At 41.6% G+C, this 15,110-nt stretch overlaps 1 protein-coding gene across 12 annotated transcripts in view; it reads right to left on the minus strand.

The window, feature by feature from the left end:
* Positions 1-15,110, minus strand: part of PIP5K1B (phosphatidylinositol-4-phosphate 5-kinase type 1 beta) — a 120,300-nt gene that overhangs the window by 70,055 nt on the left and 35,135 nt on the right. For 8 of the 12 annotated variants that reach the window (XM_084834363.1, XM_084834358.1, XM_084834354.1 and 5 more), the window contains exon 3: positions 14,548-14,616. In XM_084834363.1, the coding sequence (XP_084690489.1) occupies positions 14,548-14,616 (69 nt within the window). The other 4 variants (XM_084834362.1, XM_084834360.1, XM_084834353.1 and 1 more) reach the window with 2 other exon arrangements.

Genomic DNA, 15,110 nt, shown 5'->3' on the forward strand with positions numbered 1-15,110 from the left:
ATTCCTCCCTCCCTCCACCTCCAGTCCCCCTGTCACTCTCATCTATCTATCCATCCATCCATCCCAATTGGATTTTATAGAACTCTTGTATGAAAGAAAATTCAGAGGGAACAATCCACCAATTACTGCTTCTGTGCAACTACAGTCTGATTCAAGGGACTTTGCACAGGAACAAATAAATAAAGGTTCCTATCACCTATGGCTTGAAGAATTTTGACAGTAAAGACTGTGTGTCTCATGACACAGTAGCTTTATTCAATCCCTCAAAATGCATCTCTCCAGTTTTGGTTTATTTTTCAAATGAGAAACAAAGTGCTGATGGGTAATTATTATGTTACTTAAACTAATTAATAGCAAATCTTGCAAGTTGCATAACAGTTCCTAACAGGCAATTTGTTGAGAACAAGGCACAGTTGGTCTTTCCTAAAATACAGCTTTAATTGGTAAAGGAGCTGAATGGATTGCTCACAACTTCCCCATTTCTTCTCCTGAAAAGGTCTTTCTTTATAAAAGATTAATGTCCTACATGAGAACTAAATTATGTAACTTTGATTAGACTTTGTTTCAGACTGAGCCTTTTCATTAACGAAACAGTCTTCTACAGTATGGTCACAGAAAATAGATGCTAATTGAAACAATCTGTAGATTTTTAAAGAAATCTTGATTCCTACAAAAGACAGAGAACGTTTCAGAAAAGCTAGATACTATAGTTGTGCTGAACAAAGATATGAACTGTGGGTACTAGTCTGTCTCCAGGTTCATAGCAGTCTACCGAGAGTGGATCAATTTGACTGGTAATGAGCAAATATTACTGTCCTCCTCATTAATAGGTATTGCTGGCATGTAAAGAAACACTCTTTAGCCTCAAATACACAACCATTTCTTGATAGTAACTCTAGCCATCATCCTGTTGAGAATAAGCAAGCACCACAGTATTGAACTGAAAATATTTCCATCAATGCAAATGCTTACATACCACAAGCAGGAATGGACAAGCGCTATAATTAAATAGTGCTAGCTCCAGGTTCGGCAAGACACCCTCAGTGGGGCCCCTCCCTCAGTGAGTCTACCTTCTCACTGCTATTGTCACCAGCTCCTATTGCTCCTCCTCCTATTTATTTATTTTATTTACAATTTTTATATACTGCTCCACATCAGAAGATTTCGGAGTGGTGAACAACGTGGTAAAAGAATAAAACAGCAGGTTAAAAGAGTTAAAACATTTTTAAAAAAGACAAACTCCAATAAGACCAAATTTAATAAACCACGGCTGGTCACCTAAGAAAGCCTCTTGAAATAACAATGTCTTCAGGAGGCACCGGAAAGAACACAGTGTTGGCACCTGCCTGACCTCTAAAGGCAGGGAGTTCTACAGGAAGGGGGCCACCACACTGAAGGCTCTTTTCCTGGTGGATTCCAACCAGGCCATAGGTCCATGTGGAACCACCAGGAACATGCCCTCTGATGACTTCAGTGACCGGGCAGGTTGGTAGGGAAGGAGGTGCTCTCTCCGGTATCCTGGTCCCAAATTGTTTAGGGCTTTGTACACTAGTACTAGTATCTTAAACCTGGCCCGGTAGCGAATAGGCAGCCAGTGCAGTTCCCTCAGCAGGAGTTACACACTGAAAAAGGGCAGCTCCCAACAACAGTTTCATCTATTTCCCATAATTGCTACCAGTTGCTTGCTTGACAGGCAGAGAGCAAGTAGGCAGGGGCATTTACTGCTCCTCCTCCTCCTCCTCCTCCTCCTCACCAGCACCATTGTCTGAGTCAGAGCAAGATGAAGGTGAACAAGCAGGTTGCAAAGCTGAAGAGGAAGAGCCGCTTTAGGGGGCTTCTGCTGGGATGCGGGCCCTCGGCAGGTGCCCAACCATGCCTACCTTTGACACTATCCCTGTAATTAAATACCACTGGCATTACCTCCTATAAGGAAGAGTGCTCACCATCCACTGGGCTGGATCCAGCATTTCTTTCTGATAGCGGAGCTCCACTCAGAACACTCCTGCCAGTGGAAGGGAGGGAGAGACTATTTTCATCTATTTCCCCATCCCACTACAGCTACAGTGCCCCCTCCTCCACTTTTCTGAATGACCCCGCAACCCTCTGAAACATACTTCTGGGAGGCATGGGGGCTGCAAGGGGAGGGCGAAAATCAACATAAATTGCTTCCTCCCCCATTCTGCCAACAGAAATTCTCCACTGGATCAACCTTCTCCAGATGAAAGGGCCTCTTCCATTCACGGGAGGTAAATGCTGGGTCCAACCAAGAGTAATCTGACTACAATGGCTTGTTCTGTCTTTCAGAGACTTTTTCCTCCAGCATGTTGTGAAGATTCAGAAAGTATCTCTTAAGCCATACGTCTAATATAATTGTATCTGAGTGCACATGCAAGGGTTTGCTTTAGCATATTTTCATCTCTTACAAAGCACATGGTGCAACTTAGATTTAGAGAAACTAGGATATTGTCTGAGATGGACATATGTGCATGTAGGCTTTAAACCTTAGAGCACAGCTGCCTATTTTGTGGCTAACCTAAGTTGCTGTAGGACAAGGATGGCCCATGGGCCAAATGCCAATACCTGATCCCACCCCTCTGCCAAAAAAACTGCCCCTCCCCCACTGCAACAGAGCTTGCACTGGTGCCAGTGGAGGTTTTTAAAAAAACTATTGCCAGGGGAGGGGCATTTTGGGGGTCGGTTGTTGCTAGGGAGGGTATTATTGTTTGCATTTCTTAGACCCCTTTCTCAGAAAAGACTCAAGGTGTCTTACAACAACACATACAAAAATTTAAAGCAGTTTAAAACAGCTAAGAATAATTAACAATCATAGAATCATAGAATAGTAGGGTTGGAAGTGGCCTATAAGACCGTCGAGTCCAACCTCCAATAATATATGACAACCTGATAAAACAACTAAATTAAGAAACCCACCATATGCCATCAAACACCTGGGAGTAGAGGAGCAGGGAAGGTCTACTCCTGCCTGTCCACTCGTGGCATGCAGCCCCTGATATGTTTACCCAGAACCAATTCATCCCTCAGGCCAAAAAAGGTTCTCCACACCTGCTGCAGGATCATCAGGTGCTTGGGCAAATCCGGTCAATCACTTGTGTGCTTGATCCTTGTCCTTTGTGGTTTATTATATCTAGATAGGGAGGGGATATCAGGCTGGGTCCAAGAGGTTGTAAATTCCTCCTTGAGAGAGGGAGTGGTGCCAGGTTCTTTAAAAGAGGTAATGATTAAGGTGCTCCTGAAAAAGCCTAACCTAGACCCAGATGATGTTAACAACTATAGGCCAGTAGCCAACATCCCCTCATGGGCAAGGTGCTTGAGCAGGTGATTACCAGTCAACTCCAGGCACTCTTGAATGAAACTGATTATCTAGACTCATTTCAATCGCGCCTCAGGCCTGGCTCTGGAACAGAACTGCCTTGGTCGCCCTGTGCGATGACCTTTGTTGGGAGAGGGAGAGATGGAGTGCAACCTTATTGATTCTCTTGGACCTCTCGGTGGCTTTCGATACCATCAACCATGATATTCTTCTGGATAGGTTGTCTGGGTTGGGAGTTGGAGGCACTCAGTTGCAGTGATTCTGTTCCTACTTGGATGGCCAATACCAGAAGGTGGTGCTGGGTGATTATTGCTCTATGCCTTGGCAGCTATGCTATGGGGTTCCACAAGGCTCTAGTCTATCCCCCATGCTCTTCGACTTCTACAGGAAACCGCTGGGGGAGGTCATCTAGAGGTGTGGGCTGAGGTGTCATTAATGTAGGTAACACCTAGCTCTGTCTCTCCTTTTCATCAAATCCAGATGTAGCAGTGGCTGTTCTGAATCAGTGCCTGGGTACGGCAGTGGACTGGAAGAGGGCCAGTGAACTGAGACTCAATCCAGACAAGACAGAGGTACTGTTAGTGGATCGTTCGTCTGCGTTCAACCTGTTCTGGAAGGTGTTGCACTCCCCCTAAAGGATCAGTTTTGTAGTTTGGGGATGCTCTTGGATTCAGCATTGTTACTAGAGGCACAAATGGATTTGGTGGCACAGAGCACCTTTTATCAGCTTAGGCTGATATACCAACTACGTCCTTATTTGAACAGAGATAGCCAAGCTACAGTTATCTATGCTCTGGTAATCTCTTGTCTGGATTACTGCAATGCATTATAAGCGGGGCTGACTTTGAAAACAGTCCAGAAACTTCAGCTGGTTCAAAATAGGGTAGCGTGATTTTTAATGGGGACTGGTCAATGTGATCATATTATGCCATACTTTTCAATCTGCTCTGACTGCCAGTCTATTTCTGGGCCTGATTCAAAGTGTTGGTATTAACATTCAAAGCCCTAAACATCTTGGGGCCAGGTTACCTAAAGGATGGTCTTCTCCCATATCTACTTGCCCAGACCCTAAGTCTGTCCCCAGTGGTCCTTCTCTGGGAGCTCCTGCCAAAGGAAGTAAGGTGGGTGGCTACTAAGAGGAGGGACTTTTCTCTTGTGGCACCCCAGTTGTGGAATGAGCTTCCCAGAAAGGCTCACCTGGTGTCTATGCTGTGGTCTTTTCAGCGCCAGGTGAAGATCTTCTTGTTTCCCCAGGCATTTTAGTCTTTCAATTTCTGTTGTTTTAGATCTGTTATTGTATTTTAAATCTTTGCACTGCTGCTAAGTTTCATTTTGTTTTTATTTTATAATGTCATTTTAAACTTTTAAACATCTTATGTTGTATTTTATTATTTTAATTGTTGTGAACCACCCAGAGAACTTCAGCTACTGGGCAGTATAGAAATGTAATAAATAAATAAAATAAATACGATAAATAAATAAACAAATGCACGCAACTCATGGCAAACTTTGTTCCTTCTAGCGTAGCCAATAAGAACAAGTCAACACTTCAACACTCTATGGACTTGGATAAGATTGGAGACGCTCCATGTTTGATCCTGAACATATTATGGATCAGGCCAGCTGGACCAAGGTTGCCACAGGTGCTTTACAGTATGTAAGAATAGATGCATTTATTGTTAAACATCAGCAAGAAATGAAGCCCTTTTAATCCATGTAATGCCACAGATGTTAACTAGAGATGTTAACTAGGGGACTGCAATTACCAGAGATGCAATTACCAGAGACTCTAATACCAGAGATGTTAACTAGGAGACTGCAGTTCTAATCTGGAACTCTACATCTATGTCTTATGGATCAACCCACAGTAAAGAAGAGTATTCCAGCCTGCAAGGACACCAATATTGCTGCCAAGCTTATTTAGACCTTTATAAATTTTACCTAGCCACCATTTTGTTAGGCACCATAATCACGTGGCCCGGGAAATATCCAGGCACCTTGTCTCTGGGAACTTAAAAATGTGATATTCATGCACTAGAGTGGTTACCAGAATTATTTGAAATATTTTAAGATATATTTTAAGTGTCCGAGATTGACACCTTTGGAACTCTCCAGTTTGCTTCAAGTGAGCATGTTTGGAAGTTGAGGGAGATGTACGTATTCCCTTCTGGATGTTACACAGGAGGTGCAAATGGAGGATAAGAACATAAGAAGAGCCATGCTGGATCAGACCAAGGGTTAATCTACTTCAGTATTCTGTTCACACAGTGACCAACCTGCCGTCGACAGGAAATCCACAAGCAGGACATGAGTGCAACAGCACCCTCCCACCTATGTTCCCCAGCAACTGGTGTACATAGACTTACTGCCTCTGATATTGGAGGCATCAGGACAAGTAACCGTTGATAGCCTTCTCCAGGAATTTGTCTAACCCCCTTTTAAAGCCATCCAAATTGGTGGCTATAATATATGCTTCTTGTTATATTAACATGTATGCCTGCATTGTTAAATGTGACCCAGGTAAGATAGGCTAATAGAGTGTTAGAGAGTGAGTGAAAGATGGGAGGGGTGTGTGTGTGAAAGGGGGGGGGGATTCTGAGGTTTTAAAAGGAGAAAGCTGACAGTCAGAGCCTTAGGGATCTACATCTAGTTAGTGGGGTTTTGGAACCAGGATTTAGAAGGGGTAGAGTAGGTAGGTAGGTTAGAACCAAATATAGATTTATTAATAATAGTATATATAACTTTTTGTGTTTCATACCTATTTGTTTGTTAAGACAAAACCCCATGTGTGTGTTTGGCTTATTGCACTACCATTAGAATATCTATTTCCTTATTACTTCCCCTGTGTTGCGCAGAGGGAACCATTTAGGCATATTGGGAGTCTCTTTAACCCAGGGAGTAAAAGGACTGAAACTCCGTGTGTCAGTGAAGACAACTGACCAAAGCAGAGGCAGATGTCCTGAGGGGTTTTCTTCTTGGTTTCATCAGGTGGAAGCTGGAGAAGGTAGAACCCAGGGTAGGAACATCACAGTGGCCTTCACTACGTCTTGTGGTAGCGAATTCCATACGCGCTGTGTGAAGTATTTCCTTTTATCTGTCCAGAATCTCCCAGAATCTCCCACCAATCAGTTTCATGGGATGACCCCAGATTCTAGTATTATGAGAGAAAAAAATGTTTTCCTATCCACATTCCTCACCCCATACATAATTTTGTACAGCTCTATCATGTCTCCCCTTACTCGCCTTTTTTCCAAGCTAAACAATCCCAGCTGTTGTAACTTTCCTCATAGGGGAGTTGCTCCAGCCCCTTGGATCATTTTAGTTGCACTTTTCTGCACTATTTCCAGCTCTACAATACCCTTTTTTTAGGTGTGATGATCAGAACTGTATATAGTATTCCAAGTGTGGTCACACCACCGTATAAGGGCAGTGTGCTCTTGGCAGTTTTATTTTCCATTCCTTTTCTAATTATACCTAACTTGGAATTTGCCTTTTCACAGCAGCCACATACTGTGTCAACATTTTCACTGAGCTGTCCACCACAACCCCAAGATCTGTTTCTTGTTCAGTCACCGCTAGCTCAGATCCCATCAGCATATATGTGAAATTGGGATGTTTAGCCCCAACATGCATCCCAACCGCATTTGCCATTTTGATGCCCATTCTCCCTGTTAGGAGAGATCCATTTGGAGCTCCTCACAATAGCTTTTTGTTTTCACCACACTAAATAATTTGGTGTCATTTGCAAACTTGGCCACTTCACTGCTCACTCCTAATTCCAGATCATTTATGAACACATTGAAAGTGTCAGTAAACATGTAATCACGGGTGATCTAGTAGACATCGTTTACTTGGACTTCTGAAAGGCTTTTGACAAAGTTCCTCATCAAAGACTCCCAAGCAAACTTAGCAGTCATGGTATAACAGGACAGGTCCTCTTATGGATCAGTAACTGGTTAAAGAACAGAAAACAGTGGATAGGAATAAATGCTAAAATCTCCCAATGGAGGGACACCACTGTTCACATCCCTCCATTGGGAGATTTTAGCATTTATTCCTATCCACTGCTTTCTGTTCTTTAACCAGTTACTGATCCATAAGAGGACCTGTCCTCTTATACCATGGCTGCTAAGTTTGCTTGGGAGTCCTTGGTGAGGAACTTTGTCAAAAGCCTTTCGGAAGTCCAAATAAATGATGTCTACCAGATCACCTGTGTTTACATGTTTACTGACACTTTCAAAGAACTCTAAAAGTTTAGTGAGACAGGACTTACCTTTGCGGAAGCCATTTTACAGGCTATCTGGCCTGTAACTTCCCTTTTTAAAAATTACACTGGCCATCTTCCAGTCTTCTGGTACAGAGGCAGATCTTAGGGACGTTACATATTTTCATTAGAAAATCAGCAATTTCATATTTGAGTTCTTTTAGAACTCTAGGATGGATACCATCTGGGCCTGGTGATTCATTTGCTTTCAATTTGTCAGTAAGGTTGAGAACTACATATTTTGTCACTACTGTTTCCCTCTGTTCCTCAGACTCCCTTCCTGAAAACATCAGTTCAGGCACAGGTATCTGTCCTGTATCTTCTGCAGACAGATGAGAAGAATTCACTCAGCTTCTCTGCAATCACCTTTTCCTCCTTTAGTACTCCTTTAACTTCACTATCATCCAACTGTCTCAACTGAATCCTTACCTGGTTTCCTGCTTCTGATATATTTAAAGAATTATTTATTGTTGGCCTTGATGTTGTTAGCAATATGCTCCTCAAAATGTTTTTTGGTATCTCTTATTATCTTTTTTCATCTCCTTTGTGCAAACTTGTGCTCCCTTTTGTTTTCCTCATTTGGGCAAGATTTCCATTTTCTTAAGAAAGCTCTCTCTTCTCTAATAACTTCCTTGACACTTCTTCGTTAACCATGCTGGTAGCCTCTTGGACTTGGTGCTATCTTTCCTAACCTGTGTTATACTTCTTAACTGAGCTTCTATTATTGTGGTTTTGAGTAACCCCCAAGCATTTTGAAGGGATTTAATCCTTTTGACTCCCCCTTTTAGCTTCCTTTCACCAGTTCCCCCATTTTAGAGAAGTTTCCTCTTTTGAAGTCAAATGTGACTGTGTTGGACTTGCTGGGCAATTTCCATTTTATCAGTCTGGCTCCATTTTGGTTCAAGTGGAGCTCATCCCTCTTGTACAGGCCCAGCTTGTCCCAAAATGTTCCCCAGTGCCTAACAAATCTGAACCCCTCCTCCTGCCACCACTGTCTCATCCACATATTGAGACTCCTCAGCTTCGTCTGTCTAGCTCGCCCTATACATGGAACAGGTAGCATTTCAGAGAAAGCCACCTTGGTGGTCCTGGATTTCAACCTCCTACCTAGCAACCTAAATTTGGCTTCCAGAACCTCACAGCTGCATTTCCAATTACCACATTGCTGGTACCAACATGGCCCATGACCACTCACTCCACCCCGGCATCTATTAGGTTATCTAGACAGTGCATGATATCTGCAACCTTCACACCAGGCAGGCAAATTACCATGTGGTCTACATGACCCTCACAAACCCAGCTGTCTATATGTCTAATGATCGAATCTCCCACTAACATAAACCCCCTCCCCGCACAGGCACAGCCTCAGTGTGAGAGGATATTTGCTTGTCTTCCAAGGAATGGGTCCCTTCTAAGGGATCATTTCCTTCTTCCTCAGAATGATGCCCTCCTTCCCCAGGACCCCCATTCTCTGTGACAGCAGAGGAGTTGTCACCCTGGGAGTGGGACACAGCTATTAGGTCTCTGAAGGTCTCATCCACCAACCTCTCTGCCTCTCTTAGCTTCTCCAGGTTAGCAATCTTGGCTTCAAGGATGCATGAAGTACTCTTTTATCCTAGCTCTGATAGTCTTAGAATTACATTCCACATTGTAGTTTCAGACTGAAGACAACTTCTGTATTAAAAATGCAGTTACTTCACCATGCGGCTTGCACAATTCACCTACATCAGCCTAACGAGGAAAAAGTACATTAAAGACTGTCACTGAAGTCAAATAGCCAATGACAGAGTTTGGATGATCAGTTGAGGAAAAGAAGCCACCATGGCTTCTTCTACCCACCCCACATGTGCTGCTTGTGCACCTGCCATTACTCTAACTACCCTTGCCGCAGTGTGTGTTGCCATGTTGTACAAACCTGGCAAGGTACCCAACGGGGGTGGCTTCCAAACCACCCCATAACCCCTACAAGCCATGGGTTGCAGGGTGGTTTGGAAGCCAGCCCCACTGTGCACCTCACCAGGGTGGCGAAGAGAGGCCACTGTGGCTTCTTTTCCCTGCTGATCATCTGAACCTGGCCATTATTTTTACATTAAGAACCACAACTATACATTTAAGAAAGGTTTCATATGGCAGTCCTTGAACTAGGAACTCTGAATGAATCACTTTCTAAAATTCTAGTCATATGGAACAGGGCAGGTCTGAATCACATCTAGGAACAACTGATTGCAAGGAAATCTTTGTTCTCCTTTAATATTATAACGCAACATTCTACTAACAATTTCCAATTCAATAAGGCCTGCTCTACCTCCTTTTAACTTGACTGAACAATACCTTAAATGTCTTCTTTTCCTTCTTTGAGAAACATCCTCTAGCAATGTAATAATCTATAAGCACCTTGTGTGTGATCTGTATACACATTATACAAGAGTCAGCAACTACTGAACGCTCAATATGCAAACCATTGGCAATTAAAATATGGAAGAGAAGGAGCTGGAAATAGATAAAGTCAAAGAATAAAGCCTTGATTTATTCTTGCCATCCTGTTTATAATCAGTAACCATTGTGCAGCCTTTTAAACTATGACAAAAGGAATTCCCACATGGGTCAACTCTAGAAAGGATTCAAATGCTGCTAACCCAACATGTATCAGCGCATTTTCCTTCTTTCACAGAAGAAATGTGTATATTCATACCAGAATATGACTGAATTCAGATTGCAGATTTTCACTATGGAGAGGAAGTCTAGGGGAGTTTAGCACCTGATCCAGATTGACTTAGTGTTTGAAGCAGGTTATAAGCCCCAAAAGGTTAGGATCAACTAATAGAAAGCCACAGCAAATTAACTGCCCCCACAAACTAATTTGTATGCAAATATCACATAGTAGAGGGAAAGCCTTTGGGTTAGATTAACAGTCCTGACTAATTCAGGTTCTTAAGGAAGGTTTTTACTTTAAGGCTGCAATCCTATACCCATTTACCTGGAAATAAGCCTCAATTTAAAAAAAGGGACTTATGTTTGAGTTGACATACAGCACTGTGCAAAAGTCTTAGGCCACAACCAGCTTTGTTGTTTTAGCAAAGTTTAATGACCATCCATAATTATTTTTCAGTCTCTGTATTAAGATACAAACAGAAAATACAGGAAATATGTAGAGGCAAAAGTCAGTATTTAGTGTGACCTCCCTTGGGTCTAAGCACATCTTGAACTCTTTTGGGGAGACTGTCCTGAAGTTTTCTGAAGTAATCTTCTGGTATATTATACCAGGCTTCTTTCAGCACTTCCCAGAGTTCTTCTTTAGATGTAGGTTGTCTTTTATTTCTTTCTCTGTCCAGGTGATCCCATACTGCCTCTATAATATTCCGGTCTGGACTCTGTGGAGGCCAGTCCATGACTGTCAGTGTTTTATCAGCTGTTTTCCTCGCTAAATATGATTTCATTGCATTAGCAGTGTGCTTGGGATCGTTATCATGCTGAAAAATGAAACCATTCCCAATCAGGCACTTTCCAGAAGGAATGGCATGATGAATTAAAACCTGTCTGTACTTTTCAGCATTCATGATCCCATCAATACGGACAAGATCGCCAATACCACTGGCAGAAATGCAGCCCCAAACCAGGACAGACCCTCCACCATGTTTCACTGAAGGCCGTAAGCACTCATTCATCCATCTCTCTCCAACTCTTCTTCTCACATATTGTCGACGATTGGACTCCAAAATTTCATCACTCGGATTCATCACTCCATAATACTCTTTTCCACTGATCCTCATTCCAATCTTTGTGAGCTTTAGCATATCTTAGCCTTTTCACCCTGTTCCCCTTCCACAAAAATGGTTTCTTGGCTGCTACCCTTCCACGAAGACCATTCCTGGCCAGGCGCCTGCTGTTACTCTAGTGTAAGGGGAGGTCACACTAAATACTTGTCATTTTAGCTTATGGAAGCTGTTTTTTTCAGATTTTTTTTCTATTGTTGAATACTGCATACAAATTTCCTGTATTTTCTGGTTGTATTCTAATGAAGAGACTGAGAAATAATTATATATGGTCATTATACCACTGCTAAAACAACAAATCTAATGGTGGCCTAAGACTTTTGCACAGTACTATATATAGGCTTGCACTGTAAGAGATTTTATATGGGATGGAAGGGCAGAGAAGAGAACAAGTTGCCTATAAACAAGTTTAGGAATTAAGTGTCTGGAGCACCTCAGTGAAGTATATTAGATGCCACATATACTTATACTGATGTAGTCTTACTGAGGTCCATGGCATGCGTAAACAGTTTATGAATTACCCTTGTAATCTTTAACTATACTACCTGGAACTTAGAAGGAATACTCCCTCAAATCTATCCAAGGCAGTTACGCAAATGAGCTTCAGGAAGGTAAACTAAGCATTTAATGACGCAGAAACATTACACCTTCTTGTGATTGGTTTCTATGTACATATATTTCTGTTTATTGTGCAATTCTGATACAGTGGCCAATTTTATTACTTGCCCAAACAAATGAACTGCATAATTGAACAAAAAGAGAACTATTATTAGTTCTCTTGAAGCACAGCACATAGAAAATACTATTAAGTCTCAAGGCATATTTTGTATGATTACATTTTATCCTCTGGATGATTGGAAGCCGAATCAGAAACTAAAACTTTCGGTGTGTCCTTTTCACTTTTTATAGTCTCAAAATAGAACCAATCCTCTGTAAGTGGCGCAATTGCTGTTAGGAAGTATTACTGTAGAATGAATAACAGGAAATTGTATATTGATGCATAATAATAGTCTTAAAGCATAAAATACAAGCCTGCTTTTGAATTTATACAGTGTATGTTTTAAATAGTTATCAGAATGGCAGTGTACCATTTTGGTTTAAGAGCCCTGAAAGAATTAGTAGCTTTAGCTATACTACAATAACCAGCTAACCCCAAGCCTTGAAAATCAGCTTCAGCCAATTTAAATGTTGGAGGATTATATAACTTGAAATTAGCCAATCCACAGCCAGAACCTTGGATTAGAGAAGGGAATATCTGAGAAAATTAAACTAAAAAAAAATCCCAGAGCAAGATGCCTACAAGAGTCCTTGTAGAGCAACAAAGGAAAGGCTATGCTTATGGAGGTGGTATTTGTGGTAAAACACTTCTGTATTAGCTACCATAATGGTTAACCAACTGTCTACACCAACAGACAGCACCTTTACTCATTAGAAAGCCATATGGCTGCTGGCAGTGAAATGGCAGACCCGCAAGAGTCTCAGCAGTGTGGAGAAGCATACAAGATCCAATTTGGCAGCAGATCCTGCTCCTTGCATGCGTTTGACAGGCATTTCTTGATTCTCACTTTGCCCCCGACTAGCATTGCTATACCATCAATATGAAAACAGGCCAGAATTCAAAGTTCTTCAGCTAAAATTAATGAGAACCTTTTGATGTATCCATTCCCACACCCTAAGAAACCTCCAAAATGACAAGAAAAAGCAGGAAAAAATTCAGCTAAAATTTGTAAAAGGATTTTCTATGTTTAAGCTGCCTACTGAGTCACAACATCAAGATGATAGAGTCTTGTGTGGCTGATCTGATAATTATGGCAATCTGGATGGCTAGCAGCAATAATGGGCTTTTTGAGCCACTTTTTGTCTATCCTGGCATTATGCTCTGATTTTCAGAACAATCTGAAGGATTCTCCATTTGCTGATTGACGTTAAAATTAATGTGACCTGTTTAGTTATTAACAGACTGACCCAGTGCGCCATTTGCAGCTTTAAAGTTTCTCAGTGACTGCTCTACCTTTGCCACATTAAACTTCTACAGAGTAAATATTAGACTTGATTAAACAAACAATAATTTCTATAGGACTGTAGGCAACTCAAATCAAGCACATTTGCTGAACTGTGGGAATATTGGGCCAGATACACTGCAACTATGTAAGATTAGCAATGCTGAAAGGTAGCTCTCTTCAAAAGTAGAGCAGAATAACTATGAAAAATAGGCTAGAAATGGCTCCCCAGTCAAGTCATTAAATTAACACTAAGCCAACAACATTCACTACTAGAAATGAGTCAGTGCTTCTAAGGCTGTGATGGAATTCTGCAGGCCATCAAATTCCACTGCCATAATTTGGCTTCAAATGAATTTCACATGGTTATTAATCTGGAATACATGTGATTCCAGAATCACACAGAAGACACAGAACACAACTTTAGAGATTTACCTGTCCAAAAGTGCTTTTGCTATCTGTCAGGCGAAATAAAGAGATTAAAAAAACAAACAAAAAAACCCCATCAAGTAACACCTTAAACAAAGTAATCTCAACATTATCCAGTTTTGTTTTAGGTCAGGTGATGCATGGTGCAGTTGGGAGGGTATTGGGGATGAGAAATTAAAAGAAATGTTTCACTCTAGGTCAGGGATTAGATTCAAGACATCTCAAAGCAATTCCTCTGATGAGTTGCCCTTAATTTTTTCTTGTCCATAAAAATCAAGGAAACTGCTGTCCCAGCTATTTTCTTTCCTTCTCCTCTCTCTGCCTTTGTCTGCAGTCAGGAGAGGAAAGAACAGTCAAGTGGAGCCAACACCAGAAAGGACAAGGAAAGAAAACAGCTGGGGCACGATCCTCTCTTGACAAGAAAAGGGAAGTGCTGCCACAAAGGAGAGCAGGTGGCACTTAAACTTTCTTCTTGATGGGATAGCGCTAAGGCAAGTGCTAGGAAATGGCTTTCCAGTAGCTTGTGCTTGTAGTGGTTAGTACCAGGAGACTCCGTACATTTCGCTTTATGTGAACAGAATATGTTGTAGCCTTATACACTAGGGTAATTCATTTTCTTGTGCTTTAAATCAATATTTTATGTGTTGCTATATAGTTCACAAAAAGATAAAGCTGTGTCAATTTTAGCGCTCTGTTTGGACTGGTATACAATAAAATAATCATGACAAAGTTATATGCAATTTTTAAAACCTTTTTATACGTTTTCTCCTCATTTTGTTTTCCAGAAGAGGGATCTCCATTTTCAGTTACCGACTGCATCTGAAAAGATTTTTAAAGTATTATTTATGATTTGTATCCCACCTTTAAAAAAAAAGATTCAAGGAAGCTAACAGTCAAATAAGATAAAACAATAATCACATCATAACAAAGCAACGTAAGAGGAGCAAACAGTTTAAAGTCAATATAACAGGCCAGTGGAAAAATGACAGAAGAACAGGGGGAGTAGACATCCTAAGAGGCAGATCAAATGCCATTAAAAGCCCAGGACACTTGGAAATGTCTGGTGCCTAAAACATAATAACGAAGGTTCCAGAACAGAGAGAAGGGCCTTCAATGAAGATTACAATGGCCAGACAAAAATTGCCAGGTTGAAAAAGCAAGAAGGAAGGGGCCCAACAGACTCCTGAAGTAGGGAGTTCCAGAATCTAGGCAGAGCCGCAGAGAAGGCCCCCTCCCACATTCCAACTAGATGTGCTTCAGCCACCACGGGACAAAAAGAAGAGCCTCCCAGCAAATCTTAGGGAGCAGACAGA

This window comes from Heloderma suspectum, chromosome 2 (assembly GCF_057233095.1).
Source record: "Heloderma suspectum isolate Gila_16-S chromosome 2, 16-S_ref, whole genome shotgun sequence".
NCBI lineage: Eukaryota > Metazoa > Chordata > Lepidosauria > Squamata > Helodermatidae > Heloderma > Heloderma suspectum.